The sequence below is a fragment of the Lithobates pipiens genome, unplaced genomic scaffold (assembly GCF_037356315.1).
Source record: "Lithobates pipiens isolate NorthernLeopardFrog02 unplaced genomic scaffold, aLitPip1_a1.2 Scaffold_23, whole genome shotgun sequence".
Lineage (NCBI taxonomy): Eukaryota > Metazoa > Chordata > Amphibia > Anura > Ranidae > Lithobates > Lithobates pipiens.
In genome coordinates, this window is record NW_027507785.1 from 4,692,910 (window position 1) to 4,715,433 (window position 22,524).

The following is a 22,524-nucleotide window of genomic DNA, read 5'->3' on the forward strand; positions in this document are numbered from 1 at the left end:
GCGATACCCCCCAAAAGTAGCTGATTTTGTTTGTTCAGTCTGTTACTTTGCCTCTCAACCCCAAAGAACTGCCCCTCTGGCACACCTAGAAATGTGATCAATGGAATAACACAGTAATAACACAGAGACGCAGTTCAGCTCTCTCAAGTTTACTTGGTCAAGAGAAGACATTCAATGTGATCTTAGTCAGCCAAGTCCTGTATAAGTAGCCAATAAGCTGCATGCTTTGGCCAATCGCAGTGCTCTCTGCTGAGAGAGCCATAATTGGCCAAAGGCAAGGTTTGGCCAGTCATGGCTCAGGGGGATAAGTCCATGCCCCACACTATGTAAGGCTGCTTACATAGTGGCTGTACATAGGGCAATGAATGAGAGCAGCAAATTTAAATTTTTAAAGGAAATTTTTTTTTTAAATGCTTGCGGCTGTAATGTATTGTCGGATCCCGGCAATATACATAACTACACGGCACATATACATAAAAATCATTTAAAAAATGGGCCCTTCAGGTCTGGTATGGATATTAAGGGAACCCTGTGCCAAAATGTAAAAAAAAAATGATGTGGGGACCCCCCTAAAATCAATGAAGGGGAACCCCATGCCATTTTTTTAAAATGGCGTGGAGCCCCCCCCCCAAAATCCATACTAGGCCCTTCAGGTCTGGTATGGATTTTAAGAGGAACCCCCCGTCAAAATCTATACCAGACCCTTATCCAAAGATGCAACCTGGCAGGCCACAGGAAAAGGGCAACAAGAGAGTGCCCCCCCTTCCTGAACCATACCAGGCCACATGCCTTCAATATGGGGAAGGTGTTTTGGGGTCCCCCCAAAGCACCGTGTCCCCATGTTGATGGGGACAAGGGCCTCCTCCCCACAAAGCTTGCCCGGTAGTTGTGGGGGTCTGCAGGCAGGGGGCTTATCAGAATCTGGAAGCCCTTTCTAACAAGGGGGACCCCAGATCCCGGCCCCCCTATGTGAATGGGTATCAGGTACATTGTACTTCTACTCATTAACCAAAAAGTGTGTCAAAGTAAAAATGACAGGAGACAGTTTTGGGTAATTCCTTTATAATTTTTTTTTTTTTTACAGTGCCGATGGACCAAAAAAACAAACAAAAAAAAACACCTCAGAAAAACCTCAGACTGCAGCCTTTTTGCACTGACAGCTCTTACATAGCCAAGGGTGGGGCCACTCGGTGATGTAAACAGATGACCCCACCCCCCATGGACATCACATGATGTCACATGATGTCAGAAGGGGGTGGAGTCACCCAGTTACATCACTGGAACACACACTGTTTTTTTTTCAATGATTTTTATCTATATTCCCGGGACCCAACAATACAAATACAGCCGCAAACAGTTTTAAATTACATTTTTTCCTTTAGACTATGTCATTTTGCTGTGGTACTGTTATGAACATGGGAAAGATGTACTACTTTACAGGAAGACTAAGGAGACCCCCCAGGCACAATATTTAAAGGAATATTTCATTTTTATTGTTTCACATTAAGCATTATTAAAATCACTTCTCCAGAAAAAAAAAGCCTTTTTTTAAACCTTTTTTTTCACTGATACATGTCCCCTGGGCCAGTATTCGGGTCCCCAAACACTTTTTATGGCAACCTGCATATAAGCCTTTAAAATTATCACTTTTTCATGTTCGTCCCATAGACTTTAACAGTGTTCGCACAATTTTTTGGCCTGTTCCCATGTTCTGCTGTGAACCGAACTGGGGGGTGTTTTGCTCATGCCTAGTAGCCAATACTAGGTTAAAAAAAAATCTATTAAAACAATAAATGGTTATCAGCAACAACAAAAGTAACAGCAGTGAGTACAATGTTAAACAACAAATCTTTAAGCAAGCTAATGATAGTTAAAGATATTAATATTACTAAAGGGGAACCCCAGGCCAGCCTATAATACCTCAGAGTCTATTGGGAATAATAAACTATAGGTTTCAGTAGTGTGTCCCATTTAAGAATGACAACAAGAATGTTCTAAAAGCAAGGCCTAGCTTTATCTTCACAAGCATGTTGGAGCTCTATGAGCAAGGGTCCCTCAATGTAACAGAGTGATGAGGAGCAATGTAGAATATCTGGTGCTGTGCTATAGCACTCCTCTATGTGGCTCAGATAACAGGTGTCTGTGCACAGTGTTCAAGTGTGGTGTTTATGGAAGGCAATAGGATTCCCGGGCAAAGCCCCCTCACCAATCCTGTATGCATTCAGCAGTCCTCTAAAGTGCGATCAAACAAATCTCCTGGCTGCAGATGTGTCGCAATGACTTTCAGTCTGCTGACCCGTGAACCGGCCAATTCCATGACATTCCACACTGCTGCAGAGTGTCCTTCTGGAGGCAGGCGGCGTTCTGACCCTGTGGGCTGGAGCTGCAGGCTGTGTGCCCCTTGGTAGGCCGCAGTCCTCTCACACAGCAACAGAATTGTGCTCTCATGATGGGATCCAGGAAACAAGAGATCCTGGGCCTTTTTCTATAGATTATTTTATAGTCACTCCCATCTGTCATCCTCTCCTTTCTATGCAATGCAGACCGGGTTTTGTAGTTTTGTCCCTTTAAATGTCAGTGAGCAGCTTTGTGCTGGGACTTCATATTCCAGACTTCTTTTCAGCTGCTGCTTGTTAAAGCCCCACTGGTTGGTTCCTGTAACTGCTCCTTTAATTGGCTTCCCTCCTCCTGCCAATAGGAACACGGGGGAGGAACAGAATAGCCTGTGTGTGTGGTAGGAGCGGGAGCGGGGTGAAAAGCCCATGCAGGGACTGGCAGGCAGCTCTCCCCTCTGTGAAAAGCCTGTGTACTTGCGACGGTCAGCTTGGAGAGGTTACAGGTGACAGAGTGGGGCACTCGCTACACAAGCATTTATGAAGATGTTCTGTTATGTAAAGCAAAAGGACATTATTAACCGCTTCCCACCCGCCCAACGTCATATGACGTCATGGACTTTCAGCAGTAATATCTGATGCATCATTCAGGTATCTTCTTTTAGATCCGGTGATTCCCTTCACCATAATAACAATCATAGCGGCTGTTCAGCTGCTTGATTATTCTTATAGGCGGCGGGAGAGGGGATGTCCGGTGCTTCTACCGACTCACCTCTGCGATCGGCGAACCAGAGAAGAAACCAACTGGTGCCAGATGTTGACCATAGAGATTTTTGGCAGGCCAGATGGTGCCCGGAGTCTCTATGATCATTCAGAGGCCGGCGTGATGTTATGACGTTACGCCCGGCCTCTGCATTTGGAAAAAAATGCCATTGCCTCAACTGGGAAGCCAGGATCTCTTTATTTCTTTTAATTTTTTATCTCAGGCTTCCCAGCCTAGAGGTGAGATCTGGGGAATTATTGACCCCCACCCCCCCCCCCCCCCTGATCTCACTGCAAAGAGGACCTGTCACACACTATTCATATTACAAGGGATCATCTTTCACACTATGCATCTTTCACACTATGCAAAAAAATAGGCTAACTTTACTTTTTTTTATTTATTTTTTATGCACAAATTTTTATTATTTTTTTTAAATGCATTTGCTGCGCAAATACCGTGCAAGATAAAAAGTTAACAACCACCATTTTTTATTTTCTATGGTCTCTGCTAAAAATCATATATTATGTTTGGAGGTTCTGTGTAATTTTCTAGCACAAAAAGGATGATTTTTACATGTAGGAAAGAATTGTCAGAATTAGTCTGGTAGGCAAGTCGTAAAGGCCATGATCGTCTCTGCCAGTGTGGGACTCATAGCAGATGCTGATGTCATTAGCAAGCCACCTGTCTGGGGCCCCCTGCCATAATGTGTTTATTGTAAGCATGTCTGCTATTGTCTGAAGGAGTTCTGTGTTTATACTTATGATAATTTGTATTGTAGTTTGTGAGCTAGGACCACTTCTTTGCCCCCAATGCCCCCCAGCTTGCATCACTCCCAGACCACTTCATACATCCAGCTGACAGACCTCACTCCGAGCTGCTTCTTACCCCCAACTGAGGGACTACATTCCATAGTCACTTTCCTTCCCTTATCTTCCCAACTTCACTCCCTGGTCACCCCATAGACACTGCAAGAAATCCCTCCTCATTCTACCCTCATCATACCCTCCACACTCCTCTCCTGTACATACTGCCCCATCATCCCCTCCACACTCCTCCCTATACATACCACCCCATCATACCCTCCGCACTCCTCCCCTATACATACCGCCCCATCATACCCTCTGCACTCCTCTCTATACATACTGCCCCCATCATCCCCTCCACACTCCTCCCTATACATACCGCCCCCATCATCCCCTCCACACTCCTCCCCTATGCATACCGCCCCCATCATCCCCTACACACTCCTCCCTATACATACTGCCCCCATCATCCCCTCCACACTCCTCTACTATACATACTGCCCCCATCATCCCCTCCACACTCCTCTACTATACATACTGCCCCCATCATCCCCTCCACACTCCTCTTCTATACATACTGCCCCCATCATCCCCTCCACACTCCTCCCCTATGCATACTGCCCCCATCATCCCCTACACACTCCTCCTCTATACATACTGCCCCCATCATCCCCTCCACAGTCCTCTCCTATACATACTGCTCCCATCATCCCCTCCACACTCCTCTCCTATACATACATTCCCTCCACACTCCTCCCCTATACATACTGTCCCCATCATCCCCTCCACACTCCTCTCCTGTACATACTGCCCCCATCATCCCCTCCACACTCCTCCCCTATACATACTGCCTCCATCATCCCCTCCACACTCCTCCCCTATACATACTGTCCCCATCATCCCTTCCACACTCCTCTACTATACATACTGCCCCCATCATCCCCTCCACACTCCTCCCCTATACATACCGTCCCCATCATCCCCTCCACACTCACCTACTATACATACTGCCCCCATCATCCCCTCCACAGTCCTCTCCTATAGATACTGCCCCCATCATCCCCTCCACAATACTTTCCTGCAGATTTAGATGTAAAGAGGAACAGACCCTGTGCTTTCAGATCTAAAGGGGAACTCTGCAGATATAGATCTAAAGGGGAACTCTGTTGAATCTGATGTAAAGGGGGACTCTTGTGATTAACTCCATATGATTAGAAATGTTATTTAATCACAAAATATATGTATAGTGTGTAGTACATAAAAAATTGTGGTGTATTGCTTTGTACAGAGGTAATGAATTTAATGTACTATAAAAATAAAAAATTTGGGCGTGCGCTGCTAAAGTTTTCAGGTTTGGCTGGGCGAAAAGGTGGCAACCCTATTCCCATTGGATGTACAGGCGGTCCGCGGGTTACAAACAAAGTTCTGAATGTTTGTTCTTAAGTTGAGTTCATATGTAAGTTGGATCAGGTCGATTTTCAGTGCTGTTGTTTCTCTTTAGAATTATATCCCATATCACATATGTCCAGTGGTGTCTCCAGCTTTCATATTTAGGGGGGGGGGGGCACATGGGGGGACAGGGACAAAAGTAGGGGGGCAACTATAAAATGCAATGATATATCCTGGGGTCCTTTACTACGATCCCACAACGGGCCCTTTCACACGTTCTGCAGTGAGCTCCCTTCCTACTGTATTGGGGCTCCCCAGGGTGGCAGAAAACAAGAGATATATGTCACCAGCATTGTCTTGCCACCGGGCCTTGGTGTTCTGCCACTGTGGGGCTCCTCAGCCTCCTCTTGCTGTCTTGCCCCTGCTATTGACAGCGCTGGTCTGGCATCTGTATCCTTGGCAGCGGCGGCAGTATATTAGGACCTAGTGCTGGTGACATTATGGGGTGCATGCAGGGGAAGGCTGGCACTATTGGTTGTAGTGAGCCGAGCCTCCAGCTGGTCACCTAGCAGCAGAAATACTGTATAACCTTCTCTGTTGACATGCTGATCGGGGTGTGATCCAGGTGATGCCAGTCAGATCTAATAAACAAAGTATTTATTAGAATCAAGAGTACAACCACATCAACCGTATGTTCAGCAGCCGTGTGGGCTTTGATTAATAAAATCACTATGATTTTTAACACTAGGATTTGACTAGGAGCATTACCTGGATTGCATCCCGATCAGCATGTCAGAGAAGGCTGCACTGCTGCTAAGCAACCCGCAGGGCGGTCAACTTTCTACTCTACAACCATTAGAGATGGGCTTGGGTGTGTTTGAAATCCCACATGCCCGATCCCGCCAGGAAGCCGACACTGCACACGGCTAATCACAGGCAGTGAGACATTCCTGATCTGTGCAGCTGCGGACCAGGAAATGTCTCACTGCCTGTAATTAGCGCTGTGCAGTGTGGGCTTCCTGGTGGGCAGGGGCATGTAGGGATTTTGAACATGCCCAGCCCATCTCTAACAAAAAATTGTGCTGGCCCTCCTGTACATCAGCCCCATAAAGTAACCAGCACTGGGTTCCAATGTGCCGCCGCCGCCATGGAGACAGAGACCATCGCTGTGAATAGCCGGGACAGGACAGCAACCCTGGTAGTTCCACCACTGGTCCACACTGGGAGGATTCCACCCAACCACCTATAATGTGTAGATGGGAGAATTGGATCATTTCTTTTTTTCTTCATTCAACCTACTAGTTGAATGAAAAAAAAGTGATCAATTTATGGGCTGCCTAAGTGCTAAGACCACCCATAGGCAGTTTAAGTACTTCCCACCCAGCCAATGTATATATACGGCCGGATGGGAGCTCTCTACTTCTAACTGGACGTTCCTGAACGTCCTTCAGAAGTAGCGGGATCGTGCGCGCGCGTGCCCGCGCAGCGGCGCGATCCCGATGCGCTCGTGCCACCCGGACACGGCGCATCTCGGATCGACAGGAGGGCTCTGTGATTGGCCCTCCTGATCACATGACGGCCGTGTCCAATCACAGCTGTCATGTAATGTAAACAAACATCCGGTTGCTAGGCAATCGGCTCTCCTCTCCTCACACGGAAGTCGTCGCTGAGGAGAGGAGAGCAGATCGCTGCAGCCGGCTGGTGATCCGTGAGTATGAGCTGTTTTTACAGCTTTTTACTCAACCTAGTGTAAAACACACATGTCCCCAAAACATACATGTCCCCAAATAATAAAAACACATGTCCCCCACATATGTCCCACTAAAATCACATGTCCCAATGATTATCTGCACACATATGTCCGTGATCACCTGCACACATCTTTACACGATCATTTGCGTACATATATCCGTGATCACACAAACCAATTATTATACACTTAATTGAATTTTTTTTTACCAAAGACATGTAGCAGAATACATTTTGGCTTAAATTTATGACAACATTCGATTTTATTGGATTTCTTTTAAAATAGAAAGAAGCAAATATTGTTTTTGTTTGTTTTTTATTACAAATTTACGCATTTTTTTCTGCTTATATCGCAAAAAAATGAAAAACAGTGTTGTCAATAAATAATACCAAAATAAAGCTCTATTTGTGCAAACAAAATGATAAAAATTTCATTTGGGTACAGTGTAGCACGACCGCGCAATTGTCATTGAAAGTGCGAGAGCGCTGAAAGCTGAAAATTGGGCTGGGAAGGAAGGTTGGGCGAAAGTGCCCGGGATTGTAGTGGTTAGGTCTCAGCTGGTTTAGCAGGAACTGGCTAAGGTTTGAACCATTAATGAGCAGGCTGAATGTACCAAGTTGAATCGATCAAATTGGGAACAACCAGCCTGCCAGATACTCTAATGCCCCCAGCCTGCCAGATACTCTAATGCCCCGTACACACGAGCGGACTTTTCAACATCCAAAGTCCGAAGGACCGAGTCCGTCAGACTATCCGATCGTGTGTGGGCTGCAACGGACTTTTGATTCGCCAAAGTCTGACGGACTTTAGAAATGAAGCATGCTTCAAATTTTCCCGAAGGAACTCCGCCGGACCCGGTCCCCTTCGAAAACTCCGCTCGTGTGTATGCTACTCCGACGGACTAAAACCGACGCTAGGGCAGCTATTGGCTACTGGCTATGAACTTCCTTATTCGAGTCAGGTCGTACGTCATCACGTTCGAATCCGTCGGAGTTTAGTGTGATCGTGTGTGGCCAAGTCCGTTCGGCCGAAAAGTCTGTCAGAACTCCGGCGGAACTCCTTTGGAAGTCTGTCGGACATAAGTCCTCTCGTGTGTACGGGGCATTAGCCCTTGTACACACGGTCGGAGATTCCGACGGAATGTGTCCGATCGGACCGTTTTGTCGGATATTCCGACTGTGTGTGGTCTCCATCGGACTGTTTCCGTCGGAGTATCCGACGGACCAAGTTTTCCAACATGTCGGTAAAATTTTCCGGCAAAATGCTCCGATAGGACATACTCCAATCATGTGTAGAGAATTCCGATCGGACAAAGTGCCACGCATGCTCAGATCAAATTCCTACACCAAAGCTATTGGCTACTAGCCTGAACGTAGTCCCGTCGTAACAAAATAACGTCATCACGTCGGATTTTCCATCAACTTTGTCCGACCGTGTGTATACAACAGTTTCGGACAAAATCCGACGGATTTGGTTGTCGGAATCTCCGACCACGTGTACAAGGGCTTATGATTATCAATAGTGGTTGCTATAGCCACTAGTGACAATCAATGTTTGTTGGGAGAATAAATTTTCTGGGCAGGAAGGATATTCCCGTCACCACTGTCTTTGTTGATGGAGGAATCATGCAAGTTTCTTTCCTGCAATCTGTGGATGCAGGAAATACATTTGCACCGTCTGTTACCTGCCTAACTAAAGGTGAAAGTAAATTGTGAAGGTCTTGAAAGAACAGGAGAGGGGGAGGGGCAGATGGGGGAGAGAAGGGATGGAGATAATACAGTTCGGTGATTACAGTGTACAGCAGTGCACACACCTACCCACAGGTCCAGGCTAGAAGCTCAGGCATCATTGACACACCGGCCGGGAATGCTGCTGATTTTCATATTTCCCACCCACACATGCCCTTTCTTTGGATACAGCTGCACGCCGGGGATAGTGTGGGCGGGACTGGAAGACGCATGAGGGGCGGGGGGAGGAGGAGGAGCTGTATTCATCTCTGCTCTAATGTACATGAGGAGAGTGGGGGGGGGGGGGGTGGCTGGACTCGCTGGTGAAAGAGTGTCATTAACTGAATGAATGAATGAATGAATGACTTGTATCGCGCTACAAATGCGAACCGAATCGCCTCAAGGCGCTTGATCCGTCCTGCATTGTCCTGCTTCTTAGAAGAGGTAGACTGGCACTCGGCTCAGCTTGCAGTCACCACTCTTGGAATTTACAGGCTGGTTCTCCTTCCCGCAACTTGCTCTACTCCCTGCCAATGAGGATGCAGGGGAATGAGCAGATCGGGGCGGCCGTGGTTGTGTGAGCGCTCGCATTATGCAGTGTCAGCGAGCAGAGGGAGGGGGAGGAATCCCCCGCAGGAGCTGACTGGGGGCGCTCTCCCTCTCAATAGAGACTGTGTTACTCCTGCGGCGGCCTGAGTAAGATGTGGCGCATCCGCTACAAATGCAAACAAAACGACATTGGGGCACATGGTGGGGTATAGCATAATGTTGGGGAGGTCAGGGTCCCCTCTGCCCCCTCCGTAGGGACGCCATTGCATATGTCAGAGATTTACAGCATCCATTACCTTCTATGACAACTTTATTCAATAGCACATATATACCCAATATCAAAAATAAATATCCTATAAGAAACATTCCATGTGCATAAATTTACAGCAACAACCTTCACCGACTCCAAGAATGACCCCATTCATGAACAGGCACATTGGCCAGTATAACCTTACAATAATGCCGCGTACACACGGTTGGACTTTCCGGCATAAAAAGTCAGACGGAATCTTTTCATCACGTATTCTGATCGTGTGTGGGCCCTCATCGGACTTTTCTTTTTTTTCAAAAATTCTGACGGACCTAGAAATAGAACATGGTTTAAATATTTCCGACGGAACCAATTCCTATCGGGAGAACCGCTCATCTGTATGCTGTTCCGACAGACCAAAAATGACGCATGCTTTGAAGCAAGTACGAGACGGCAGCTATTGGCTATTGAACTTCCTTTTTCTACTCCCGTCGTACGTGTTGTACGGCACCGCGATCTAGGTAAGGTGTGATCGTGTGTAGGCAGTGTAGGAGTTCAGCGTAACTCCGTTGGAACTGTGCCGGAACTCTGTCAGAAAAACCTTTGGAGTTTAATCCGATGGGGAAAACGCAACATTAAAGATAAAAATCCCTATAAATCATAATTATGACCCTCCTCCTCAGCATGTGATAGAAACAGAAAAAGATAAAACAATCTCTTACTTTGCCTCTTTTCCAGAAGAAGGGATCAGTGATATTCATTAACATTCCGGGCTCAAAGTCTTGGCCTTTAATATAGGAAATTGCCATAGTGAGAAGACTTGAGTTCTTCGATATCATCCAGCTTTGTAAAGCAAGTTCGCTCGGAACTTCTCGCCTCTCGTTAAAGTAGATCTCGCCATCGTCTGGGTCGGTGTAATGAACATTTCTCACATATTTGTGCAGCTGTTAATGGAAGACAGAAATACACACATTACCATCTACAGCTATAAGAGTTCTGGAATTAACCACCTCAATACCGGGCACTTTCACCCCCTTCCTGCCCAGGCCATTTTTCAGCTTTCAGCGCAGTCGCACTTTGAATGACAATTGCTCGGTCATACAACACTGTACACACATTTTTTAGCTTTAGATATTTGTTTTCACACAAATAGAGCTTTCTTTTGGTGCTATTTATTCACTGCTGTTTTTTTTTATTTTTTGCTACTGAGAAGTGGCACTGAAGGGCACTGGTAGGAGGCACTGATAGGCAGCACTGATAGGCAGCACTGATATGTGGCACTGATGATAAGGGCACTGATAGCTGACAAAGGTGGGCATTGATAGGTGGCACTGGTAGGGGGCACTGGTGGGCACAGTTAGGCAGCACTGATATGCACTGGTATGTGGCACTGGCAGGTGGCACTGGTGAGCACTGCATATCAGCAGTGGCTCTCCCTGTTCGGGATCGATGTCCCTCTGACAAAACCCGGTAATCTGCTTTTTGTTTTTTTTCTTTTCCTCATGCTGTTAGCGTGAGTAAAACATAATCCGATTACCGATCTTCTGTTTGCATCATGTGATGGGCTGTCATTGGCTGACAGCTGATCGGCTGATCGGCCCCTTACTCCAATCCATGATCAACCGAGTCTTATTGACTTGGGATAAAGACGTCGCTCCTAGGGATAAAGAATAATCCACAGGAGAGACAGGACGCCATTTTTAGGGTTTGATTAAATCAAACTGATACCTCCCAGGAATCGTTTGACGTCAATTCTGGCTGAACAGTGCAACTATATGTGAAATCACCTTCATACAATAATTGAATATTAAGAAACACAAATAAAATAAATATGAAAAATAAGAAAGAAGATAATAATGAAAATAAAAATAAAAAATAAATAAAAATGAAAATAGAAATAAAAAAATAGAAATAAAAAATAAATGAAAATAAAAATAAAAATGCAAATAAATATATATGAAAATAAAATTCACAAAAATAGAATGAAAATAAAAATGAAAATAGAAATAAAAAAAATAATAAAAATGAAAATAAGGATGAGAATGAAAATAAAAAAAAATGAAAATAAACATAAAAATGGTGCAAAATGGCAAATACAAATAGATATATTAAAACTCTAAAAATTGTTCTACATAAAAATATATAAACTCTCCTAGAAATTGGACAGGAAGCAATTTAGATCCAATTCAATATGTAACCCCAGGGGACTCATCGTTCTAAGCCACATCAGGTCTCATTACGAGAAATAGCTTGCTTGAGATTACCACCTATCCAGTGTCCCTCAATTCTATCTATGCCACAGAAGGTGAGGACACTAGGGTCCCTTCTGTGGACTAGTCTGAAATGGTTGGACAAACTGTGGTGTTTGTAACCTTTTTTGATCCTATTAACATGTTTCCTTAATCTAACTCCCAGTGCTCTGGTGGTTCTCCCCATGTGCTGTAGCCCACAGAGGCAAGATAAGAGATACGTGATGTGGGTAGTGCCACACGTGATGAATTTGTTGATTTTGAAGAACTCACCAGAGGATCGAGAAGTAAACTCAGTAGTTTTCCTCTTCCTTTGTTTGGATGTTTTACACATTGCACATCTCCTGCAGTACAAATCTTTTTCGGAGGATCAACAACATTAGGTGCCAACCTCATTCGTAGAGTGGGGGGCTTAGTGTAAATAAACTGTGGTTTACTGGGTAGAGTTTTAGCCAAATCATTATCTTTTAACAAAAGGTGCCAATATTTACAAATAATTTGTTCTACTTGTCTATGTTGGCGGGTAAAACCAGTCATGAAGGCGATGCCAAAATCCCTTTTGCTGACCCCTTTGTTCTAAACAGGTCATCTTGATTAAGATTCCTAAGCACTTGTACACACGGTCGGAGAATCCGTCGGAATGTGTCCTATCGGATCGTGTTGTCAGATAATCCGACTGTGTGTGGTATGCATCGGACTGATTCTGTCCGAATATCCGTCGGATCCAATTTTCCAACTTGTTGGAAATATTTCCCAACCAACTGGGCCGGTCGGACATACTCCGATCATGTGTAGAGAATTTTGATCGGACCAAGTGCCACGCATGATCAAATTCCTACATCAAAGCTATTGGCTACTAGCCTGAATGTAGTCCCATCGTAACGAAATTACGTCATCACGTTCTGAATGATCGGATTTTTCGACAGCTTTGTCCGACCGTGTGTATGCAACAGTTTCGGACAAGATCCGACAGACAAAATCCGACGGATTTGGTTGTCGAAATCTCCGACCGTGTGTACAGGGGCTAACTGTTGGTAGAGTTCTGTTCAGCTCATGTGGAGATTAACCCTTTTCCACAAACCTGTCAAACAGAACTCTAATTTGTGTGTAAAAATCCTCAATACTGGCGCAATTGCGCCTAACTCTCAACAATTGGCTCTTGGGAATTGTACTGAGCCATCGAGGATGACGACAACTCCCCAGGGGGATATATATCCATTTGTATTTGCCTTTTTGCAATATTTCTATGTTTATTTTCATTTCTTTTTTATTTTCATTCTCATCCTTATTTTCATTTTTTTTTCTTTTTATTTTGTTTTCATTTTCATTCTTGGTTTTTGGTTTTATTTTTATCTTATTTATTTTTTTATTTAAATTTTTTTTTTTTATTTCTATTTAAATTTTTATTTTCATTTTTATCTTCTTTTTTTCTTTTTTCTTATTTTTCTTATTTCTTTTATTTATATTTCTTAATATTCAATTATTCTATGAAGGTGATTTCACATATAGTTCCACTGTTCAGCCAGAATTGACGTCAAACGATTCCTGGGAGGTATCAGTTTGATTTAATCAAACCCTAAAAAATGGCATCCTGTCTCTCCTGTGGATCATTCTTTATCCCTAGGCGCGACGTCTTTATCCCACCAACAAAATGGCCGCTATACCAAATTTGATTGGTTATTTTGAGGGATGTTTCTCTTCCACCCCTTATTTAAAGATGGCTCAGCCAACCGGAAATTAGGTCCTTGATGACACCCTGTGGGAGGGTGAAACGTTGACGTAATTTCCGGCATCACTGACGTCACTTCCGGTGGAACGCACGCCAGGAACGACGTTTTTATACTCACAGCTCCATGTTTGAGGCTTGTTTTGATCGTACTTGTTGTAAGTACCCATCCCCTTGTACAATAAACCTTTTTTAAATGGCACTTCACTTTTAGTTCTATCCTTTTTACTTCTGGGTACCCGTTTGTCTGCTGAGAAACTTCATAAACAAACTTTGGATCTGATGATTTGACACCACATCCACTATCCCTGGATACCATTACAAAGCTTAACCACTAAAGACCCGCGCTATAGCCAAATGACGGCTACAGCGCAGACCTCCTTTGCCGGAACGACGTCTATTCCACTCTGGGAATCACACGATTCTATCACCTCTGACCTCCAGCTCTTTCTGGATGCATTCTGGAAAACTTTTGATGAGCCCGGCAGAGTGTCCTCAGCTGCTGGGGCCCTTCTTCATCTTTGTCAGCAAGGAATGACAGTCGGCCAGTATGCAGTTTAATTCTGTACGCTGGCCGCTGAACTCAAATGGAATAATGAGACCCTTACTGCTACCTTCTGGCAAGGCCTATCTGAGCATGTCAAGGATGAACTCACTGGAAGCACCATTCCTACCACATTGGATGACTTTGTATTGAGCATTCAAATAGACATTCGCTTCCAGGAGCGGGTCCTGGAGAAATCCAGATCCAGTCATCACCCTGATGGCCGTCCAGCACAGGTAGTCTAAAGACCTATGGAATCCTTTCCGTCTTCAAACTTTCACACGTTGGAAGAACCTATGCAGCTTGAGCAAACCCGCCTCACTCCAGAGGAACGTGCCCGGCGCATGGGATTTGGCTTATGCCTTTCCTGTGGCGATAAAGGACATCTTTTGAACTCCTGTCCAGTCCGTCTGGGAAACTCCAGCAGGGTCTAAGTCACTTGGAGGGAGGTGATCTAGACCGATCCATTAATTTTGTCCTCTTCCCTCGTTTCACCCTTCCACTGGGCTCAAAATCAACTCTCTGCATACATGGAATCTGGTGCTGTCGGGAATTTCATTGAACAATCTTTAGCTTCCGAGTTGAAAATCGCCTTTGTTGCCTTGGCTATACCCCTTTTCGTGACCACAGTAGCTGGCTCCTTCTTGCCTATGAGTCCCATCTGGTTTAAAACCCCTCCTATTGAGTTACGCATTGGGGTTTTGCATGGTGAGGAGATCTCTTCCCTAATTTTGCCTTAATCCTCCAGTCCCATCATCCTGGGCTTTCCATGGTTGCAGAAACACTCCCCACATCTTGACATCGTGTCAGCAACAATGTATTTCCAAGGTGCTACCTCCTCCTTCAATTCCACTGGCTGAGACCTCCACAGCTCCCCACTCCCTGCCCAATATCAGTCTTTCTGAGATGTTTTCTGCAAAAAGTCAGCTGATCGCCTTCCTCCTCACAGAGACTTTAACTGCTCCATTTATCTGTTACCAGGGACCTCTCCTCCCCAAAGCCGAGTCTACCCTCTATCTATCCCTGAGACACAAGCCATGTCTGAATACATTGGGGAAAACCTGCAAAAGGGTTTCGTCAGGAAATCTAACTCACCTGCCAGATCCGGGTTCTTCTTTGTAGCGAAAAAAGATGGTTCACTCCGTCCATGCATCGACTACAGGGATCTTAACGCCATCACTGTGAAGAACCGATACCCTCTTCTTTTAATTTCAGACTCTTTGAGAGACTGTGAGGTTCTCATGTTTTTACTAAACTGAATCTTAAAGGGGCCTACAATTTAATAAGAATCCAGGAAGGAGACAAATGGATGACTGCCTTTAACACCAGGGACAGACATTATGAGTATCTTGTGATGCCCTTTGGCTTATGCAATGCCTCAGTGGTCTTCCAAAATTTGTTTAATGAGATCTTCCGTGACCTTCTGTATGTCTGTATTATTGTATATCTAGATGACATTCTTATTTTCCCATCAGGCTTACTTACCCATTGTCTTCATGTGAAAGCTGTGCTACAGCGTCTACGGGACAATTGTCTATATGCAAAAATTGGAGAAATGTCTATTTGAACAAACACAAGTTAAATTTCTGGGCTACATAATCTGGTCACAGGGCCTCCTCATGGACCCAGCCAAACTTCGGGCCATCTCCGAGTGGCCCCAGCCCTCTGGTCTTAAAGCCACCCAATGCATTTTGGGCTTCACCAATTACTATTGGAAATTCATTCGTAACTACTCCACCTTGGTGGCCCCTATTACATCTCTCACGGCAAGGATGTCAATGCTCAGCTCTGGTCCCCTGAAGCCATTAATGCTTTCCTCAAACTCAAGGCAGCCTTCCTCTCCGCCCCAATTCTCCTACGTCTGGACATTACTAAACCCTTTTCTTTGGAGGTAGATGCCTCTTCAGTAAGAGTTGGTGCCATCCATCCCAAGTTTTCTGATGCGGAGAAAAACTATACCATTGGGGACCATGAGCTACTCACTATTAAACTAGCTCTTCAAGAATGGCAACATCTTCTGGAGGGTTCTCCCCATTGTATTACCATCTATACTGATAATAAAAATCTGCAGTATTTACAATCCGCAAAACGCCAAAAACCTTCAAGCCGATGCCTTGTCCAGGTCATTTGATGTCAATGATTCTGAGAATCACCTAGATCCTGGTCCCATCGTCCCTCCGCATCGTATTCTAGCCACTACTCCAGTCTATGCAGCCTCCTCTAGGTGAAACTTTTGTAGTTCCCGCACTTCGTCCCAAACTCCTTGTTTGGGCACATGACTCCAAGTTCTCTGGGCATCCTGACATACCTCGTACTTGTTCTTCAGCGTCATTATTGGTGGCCTTCTCTTCATAAGGATGTCAAGGAATATGTTCAAGCTTGTACCCGATATACATTGGCATTGTATTTCCATGGATTTTATCTCAGATCTGCCTCCCTCAACAGGTTCTACAGTCATCTGGGTAGTGGTGGATCGGTTCTCCAAAATGTGTCACTTGATTCCTTTCCCAGGCCTACCTTCTGCTCCCAGTCTTGCCACAACTTTCATTAAAGTGGTGTGCCCATTTAAAAAAAATAAAAGTCAGCAGCTACAAATACTGCAGCTGCTAACTTTTAGTAATCGGACATTTACCTGTCCCAGGGTCCAGCGATGCAGGGGATCAAAGCCGTGAGTGGCCACACAATCAAGGGGAAGTGATGTCACCAGCCCAGGCACTGAAGGAGGCAGACTATGAGGGGCCCCCTAGCTACAGCCATTTAGAGGTGAATTTCCAAATGTTTTTTTTACATTTTTTTTAGGAACATTAATGATTTTTTTTTGGGGTGCAACCCCACTTTAACCACTTCAGGACCGCCGTATTGCCATTGTACGTCAGCACAATGGCACAGGCAGGCACAATCACGTACATCTACGTGATTGCCTTCCAGCGGGTGGGGGGTCCGATCGGACCCCCTCCCGCTGTTTACGGCGGTCCGATTCGGTCCAGGAGCGCTCTGTGATGAGGGGATGGCCGTTGGTTTTCGGCCATCCCCTCTGGATCGCTCCTGGCCAATGAGAAGCTTCCTCCCCTGTGTATTGTTTACACAGGAAGGAGGAAGTGATGTCATTCTCCTCGGGGCGGTCTTTTTGACCGGACTACGAGGAGAAGACTAAAAGTAAGTGTGCACCAACACTACACTGACATGTAGATACACACAGGCACACAAACCCCCCCCCCGATCGCCCCCCGATCCCCCCCCCGCGCCCCCTCCCCCCCAGTCACAGTGTCACTGATTGCATTGATCATTTCTTTACTGATCAATGCATTCAGTGTCAGTTGTGACAGTAAAAACTGTCAGGACAGTTAGTGTTAGGTCCAGGGTAGCCCCCTATCACCCCCCAATAAAGATTTAACCCCCTGATTGCCCCTAGAGTTAACCCTTTCACCCCCTTTTGCCAGTGTCACTAAGCGATCATTTTTCTGATCGCTGCATGTGTCGCTAGGTAGCTAGTTATTTTTTTAGGTTCACCGCCAGGTTTTTATATCGCTAGGTACCCCGATATACTACCCAATAATGGTTTTAACCCCCTGATTGCCGCTAGTTAACCCTTTCACCCCCTTTTGCCAGTGTCACTAAGCGATCGTTTTTCTGATCGCTGCATTAGTGTCGCTACAGTCGCTAGGTAGCTAGTTATTTTTTTAGGTTCACCGCCAGGTTTTTATAGCGCTAGGTACCCCGATATACTACCCAATAATGGTTTTAACCCCCTGATTGCCGCTAGTTAACCCTTTCACCCCCTTTTGCCAGTGTCACTAAGTGATCATTTTTCTGATCGCTGCATTAGTGTCGCTACAGTCGCTAGGTAGCTAGTTATTTTTTTAGGTTCACCGCCAGGTTTTTATAGCGCTAGGTACCCCGATATACTACCCAATAATGGTTTTAACCCCCTGATTTCCGCTAGTTAACCCTTTCACCCCCTTTTGCCAGTGTCACTAAGCGATAATTTTTCTGAACGCTGCATCAGTGTCGCTAGTGTCGCTAGGTAGCTAGTTATTTTTTTAGGTTCACCGCCAGGTTTTTATAGCGCTAGGTACCCCGATATACTACCCAATAATGGTTTTAACCCCCTGATTGCTGCTAGTTAACCCTTTCACCCCCCTTTCACCAGCGATCACAGTATAAGTGTCACTGGTGACGCTGGTTAGCCAGTTAGTTATTTAGGTTCCCCGTCAGATTTTTATATAGCGCCAGGGACCCCCATATACTACCTAATAAAAATTTGAACCCCCTGATTGCCCCTAGTTAACCCTTTCACCACTGATCACCGTATAAGTGTTACGGGTGACTCTGATTAGTTTGTTTTTTATAGCATTTTATATTCAAATCCGGAAGGCAGTGCTTGGTTTTCGGGGTCCCGTACGTGGCTAGGCTCCCAAAAAGTCCCCCACATGTGGTATCCCCGTACTCGGGAGAAGCAGCAGAATTTATTTTGGGGTGTAATTTGACGTCTGCCCATAGCATGTGTGAGCAATATATCATTTAGTGACAACTTTGTGCAAAAAAAAAAAGTTTGTAATATTCCCGCAACTTTTGGCAAAATATAAAATATTCCATGGACTCAACATGCCTCTCAGTAAATAGCTTGGGGTGTCTACTTTCCAAAATGGGGTCATTTGGGGGGGTTTAGTGCTATTTTGGCATTTTATGGCCTTCGAAACTGTGATAGGTAGTGAGGAGTTAAATCAAAAATTTGCACCCTTAGAAATCCTGAAGGTGGTGATTGGTTTTCGGGGTGCCGTGCGCGACTAGACTCCCAAAAAGTCCCACACATGTGGTATCCCCGTACTCGGGAGAAGCAGCAGAATGTATTTTGGGGTGTCATTTCACATATGCCCATAGCATGTGTGAGCAATATATCATTTAGTGACAACTTGGTGCAAAAAAAAAAAAGTTTGTAATATTCCCGCAACTTGTGGCAAAATATAAAATATTCCATGGACTCAACATGCCTCTCAGTAAATAGCTTGGGGTGTCTACTTTCCAAAATGGGGTCATTTTGGGGGGTTTTGTGCTATTTTGGCATTTTATGGCCTTCGAAACTGTGATAGGTAGTGAGGAGTTAAATCAAAAATTTGCACCCTTAGAAATCCTGAAGGTGGTGATTGGTTTTCGGGGTGCCGTGCGCGACTAGACTCCCAAAAAGTCCCACACATGTGGTATCCCCATACTCGGGAGAAGTAGCGGAATATATTTTGGGGTGCAATTCCACATATAACCATGGCATGTGTGAGCAATATATCATTTAGTGACAACTTTTTGTAAAAAATTTTTTTTTTTTTTTTTTGTCATTATTCAATCCCTTAGGACAAAAAAAATAAATATTCAATGGGCTCAACATACCCATCAGCAATTTCCTTGGGGTGTCTACTTTCCAAAATGGGGTCATTTGGGGGGGGATTTGTACTGCCCTGCCATTTTAGCACCTCAAGAAATGAGATCGGCAGTCATAAATTAAAAGCTGTGTAAATTCCAGAAAATGTACTCTAGTTTGTAGACGCTATAACTTTTGCGCAAACCAAAAAATATACGCTTATTGACATTTTTTTTACTAAAGACATGTGGCTGAATAAATTTTGCCCTCAATGTATGACTAAAATTTAGTTTATTCGATTTTTCTTATAACAAAAAGAAGAAAATATCTTTTTTTTTCAAAATTTTCGCTCTTTTTCCATTTATATCGCAAAAAAAAAAAATCGCAGAGGCAATCAAATACCATCAAAAGAAAGCTCTATTTGTGGGAAGAAAAGGACGCAAATTTCGTATGGGTGCAATATTGCATGACCGCGCAATTACCAGTTAAAGCAGCGCAGTGCGAAATTGCAAAAAGACCTCTGGTCCTTAAGGTGTTTATTGGTCCGGAGCTGAAGTGGTTAAAAAGATTTTTTGTCTTCATGGGATGCCTTCTCTCAGTTTTTTCAGAATACCGGCTGGCCCTTAGACTCCACGCCCTGGGGGATCCCGTGTCACCTGCTTCCCCGTGGGCTCACTTTAAGTAGTACCGTTACAATATCTCCCAGAACCTTTATTAGCTTTATTGCCCTTCTTTGTACTTGCTCCATTTCTAGTACATCCTTGCTGAGGACTGGTGCCCAGAACTGGACAGCATTCTCCAGGTGTGGCCGGACCAGAGTCTTGTAAAACAGGATAATTATCCTTTTATCTCTGGAGTTAATCCCTTTTTAATGCATGCCAATATTCTGTTTGCTTTGTTAGCAGCAGCTTGGCATTGCATGCCATTGCTGAGCCTATCATCTACTAGGACCCCCAGGTCCTTTTGCATCCTAGATTCCCCCAGAGGTTCTCCCCCCAGTCTATAGATTGCATTCATATTTTTGCCACCCAAATGCATTATTTTACATTTTTCTACATTTAACCTCATTTGCCATGTAGTTGCCCACCCCATTAATTTGTTCAGATCTTTTTGCAAGGTTTCCACATCCTGCAGAGAAGTTATTGCCCTGCTTAGCTTAGTATCATCCACAAATACAGAAATTGAACTGTTTACCCCCATCCCCCAGGTGTTTAATGAACAAATTAAATAGGATTGGTACAGCACTGAATCCTGGGGGACCCCACTACCCACCCCTGACCATTTTGAGTACTCCCCATTTATCAACACTCTCTGAACTTGCCCTTGTAGCCAGTTTTCAATCCATGTACTCACCCTGTGGTCCATGCCAATGGACCTTATTTTGTACAGTAAACGTTTATGGGGAACTGTGTCAAATGCTTTTGCAAAATCCAGATACACCAAGTCTAGATTGGTTTGGCAAGAATTATTCTTTGTGAATTCATGCTGATTACTGCTAATGATAACGTTCTCATTATTAAAATCTTGTATATAATCCCTTATTCATCCCCTCCAAGAGTTTACATACTATTGATGTTCGGCTAACTGGTCTGTAATTCCCAGGGATGTATTTTGGGCCCTTTTTAAATATTGGTGCTACATTGGATTTTCTCCAATCAGCTGGTACCATTCCAGTCAGTAGGGATGAGCCGAACACCCCCCCCCCCCGTTTGTTTCGCACCAGAACATGCAAACAGGCAAACAATGTGTTAAAGTCTATGGGACATGAACAGAAATAATCAAAAGTGCTAATTTTAAAGGCTTATATGCATGGTATTATCATAAAAAGTGTTTGGGGACCCGGGTCCTGCCCCAGGGGACATGTATCAATGCAAAAAAAAGTTTTAAAAACTGCAGTTTTTTCCGGAGCAGTGATTTTAATAATGCTTAAAGTGAAACAATAAAAGTTTAATATTCCTTTACATTTCATACCTGGGGGGTGTCTATTGTATGCCTGTAAAGTGGCACATGTTTCCCGTGTTTAGAACAGTCTGACAGCAAAATTACATTTCTAAAGGAAAAAAAAGTAATTTAAAACTACTTGTGGCTACAATGAATTGTCGGTCCGCAATACACGTAAAAGTTAATTGATAAAAAGGACATGGGGATTTCCCCACAGGGGAACCTCGAACCAAAATTTAAAAATAAATACGTTCCATACCATGTCGGATCCCAGCAATATACAAAAAAAGATTGTAAAAAACGGAGTGGGTTTCCCCTCCAGTCCAGTACCAGGCCCTTCATTTCTGGCATGGGGTTCCCCCTAAAATCCATACCAGGCCCTTCAGGTCTAGTATGGATATTAAGGGGAACCCCGCGCCAAAATTAATATTTATTTTACGTAAACGGGTGACCCCGCTCCCCTCTGACATCACAGGGAAAGCCATAGGGAAGTCCCCGTGCATCAGAGGATGACGGGGTCACCGGGTGGCCCCGCCCTACGTTATTTAAGAAGTGTCAGAAGAATCAAAGCGTCACAAGGTGGAAGACTCCCACAGAGGTGGATCATGCGGACGGAGCGGAGAAGAATCCGGAGCAAGATGCGGGACGAGAAGAGAGGAGGAAGAAGAAGATGAAGAAGAAGATGGAGAAGAAGAAGATGGAGGAACAAGAACAACACTGAAGGAAGACCAGGAGAAGATGAAAGAAGAAGCAGAAAGAAGGAGAAATTAATAAAGGACTTGTCAAAAACTGTCTCATGTGTTTTTTAACCTTTTTTGTCATTTTTGTGTGTGAAATGGTATGGGTACATTTGTACCCCATTAACAATTCACACAGGGGGGTGGGATCTGGGGGGCTTCCAGATTCCGATAAGCCCCCCACCCACAGACCCCCACAACCACCAGGCAAGGGTTGTGGGGATGAGGCCCTTTCGCCCATGGGGACAAGGTGCTTTGGGGGGGCTACCTCAAAGCACCCTCCCAATGTTGAGGGCATGGGGCCTGGTACAGTTTAGGAGGGGGCGCTCTCTCATCCCCCCTCTTTTCCTGCGGCCTGCCAGGTTGTGTGCTTGGATAAGGGTCTGGTATGGAATTTTGGTGCGGGATTC

At 44.7% G+C, this 22,524-nt stretch overlaps 1 protein-coding gene across 1 annotated transcript in view; it reads right to left on the reverse strand.

The window, feature by feature from the left end:
- The window catches only part of LOC143926788 (vomeronasal type-2 receptor 26-like), a 45,260-nt gene that overhangs the window by 11,091 nt on the left and 11,645 nt on the right, over positions 1-22,524 (reverse strand). Inside the window, exon 3 of the mRNA XM_077450835.1 lies at positions 10,287-10,508. Coding sequence (XP_077306961.1) covers positions 10,287-10,508 — 222 coding nt within the window. The remainder of the gene's footprint in view (positions 1-10,286; positions 10,509-22,524) is intronic.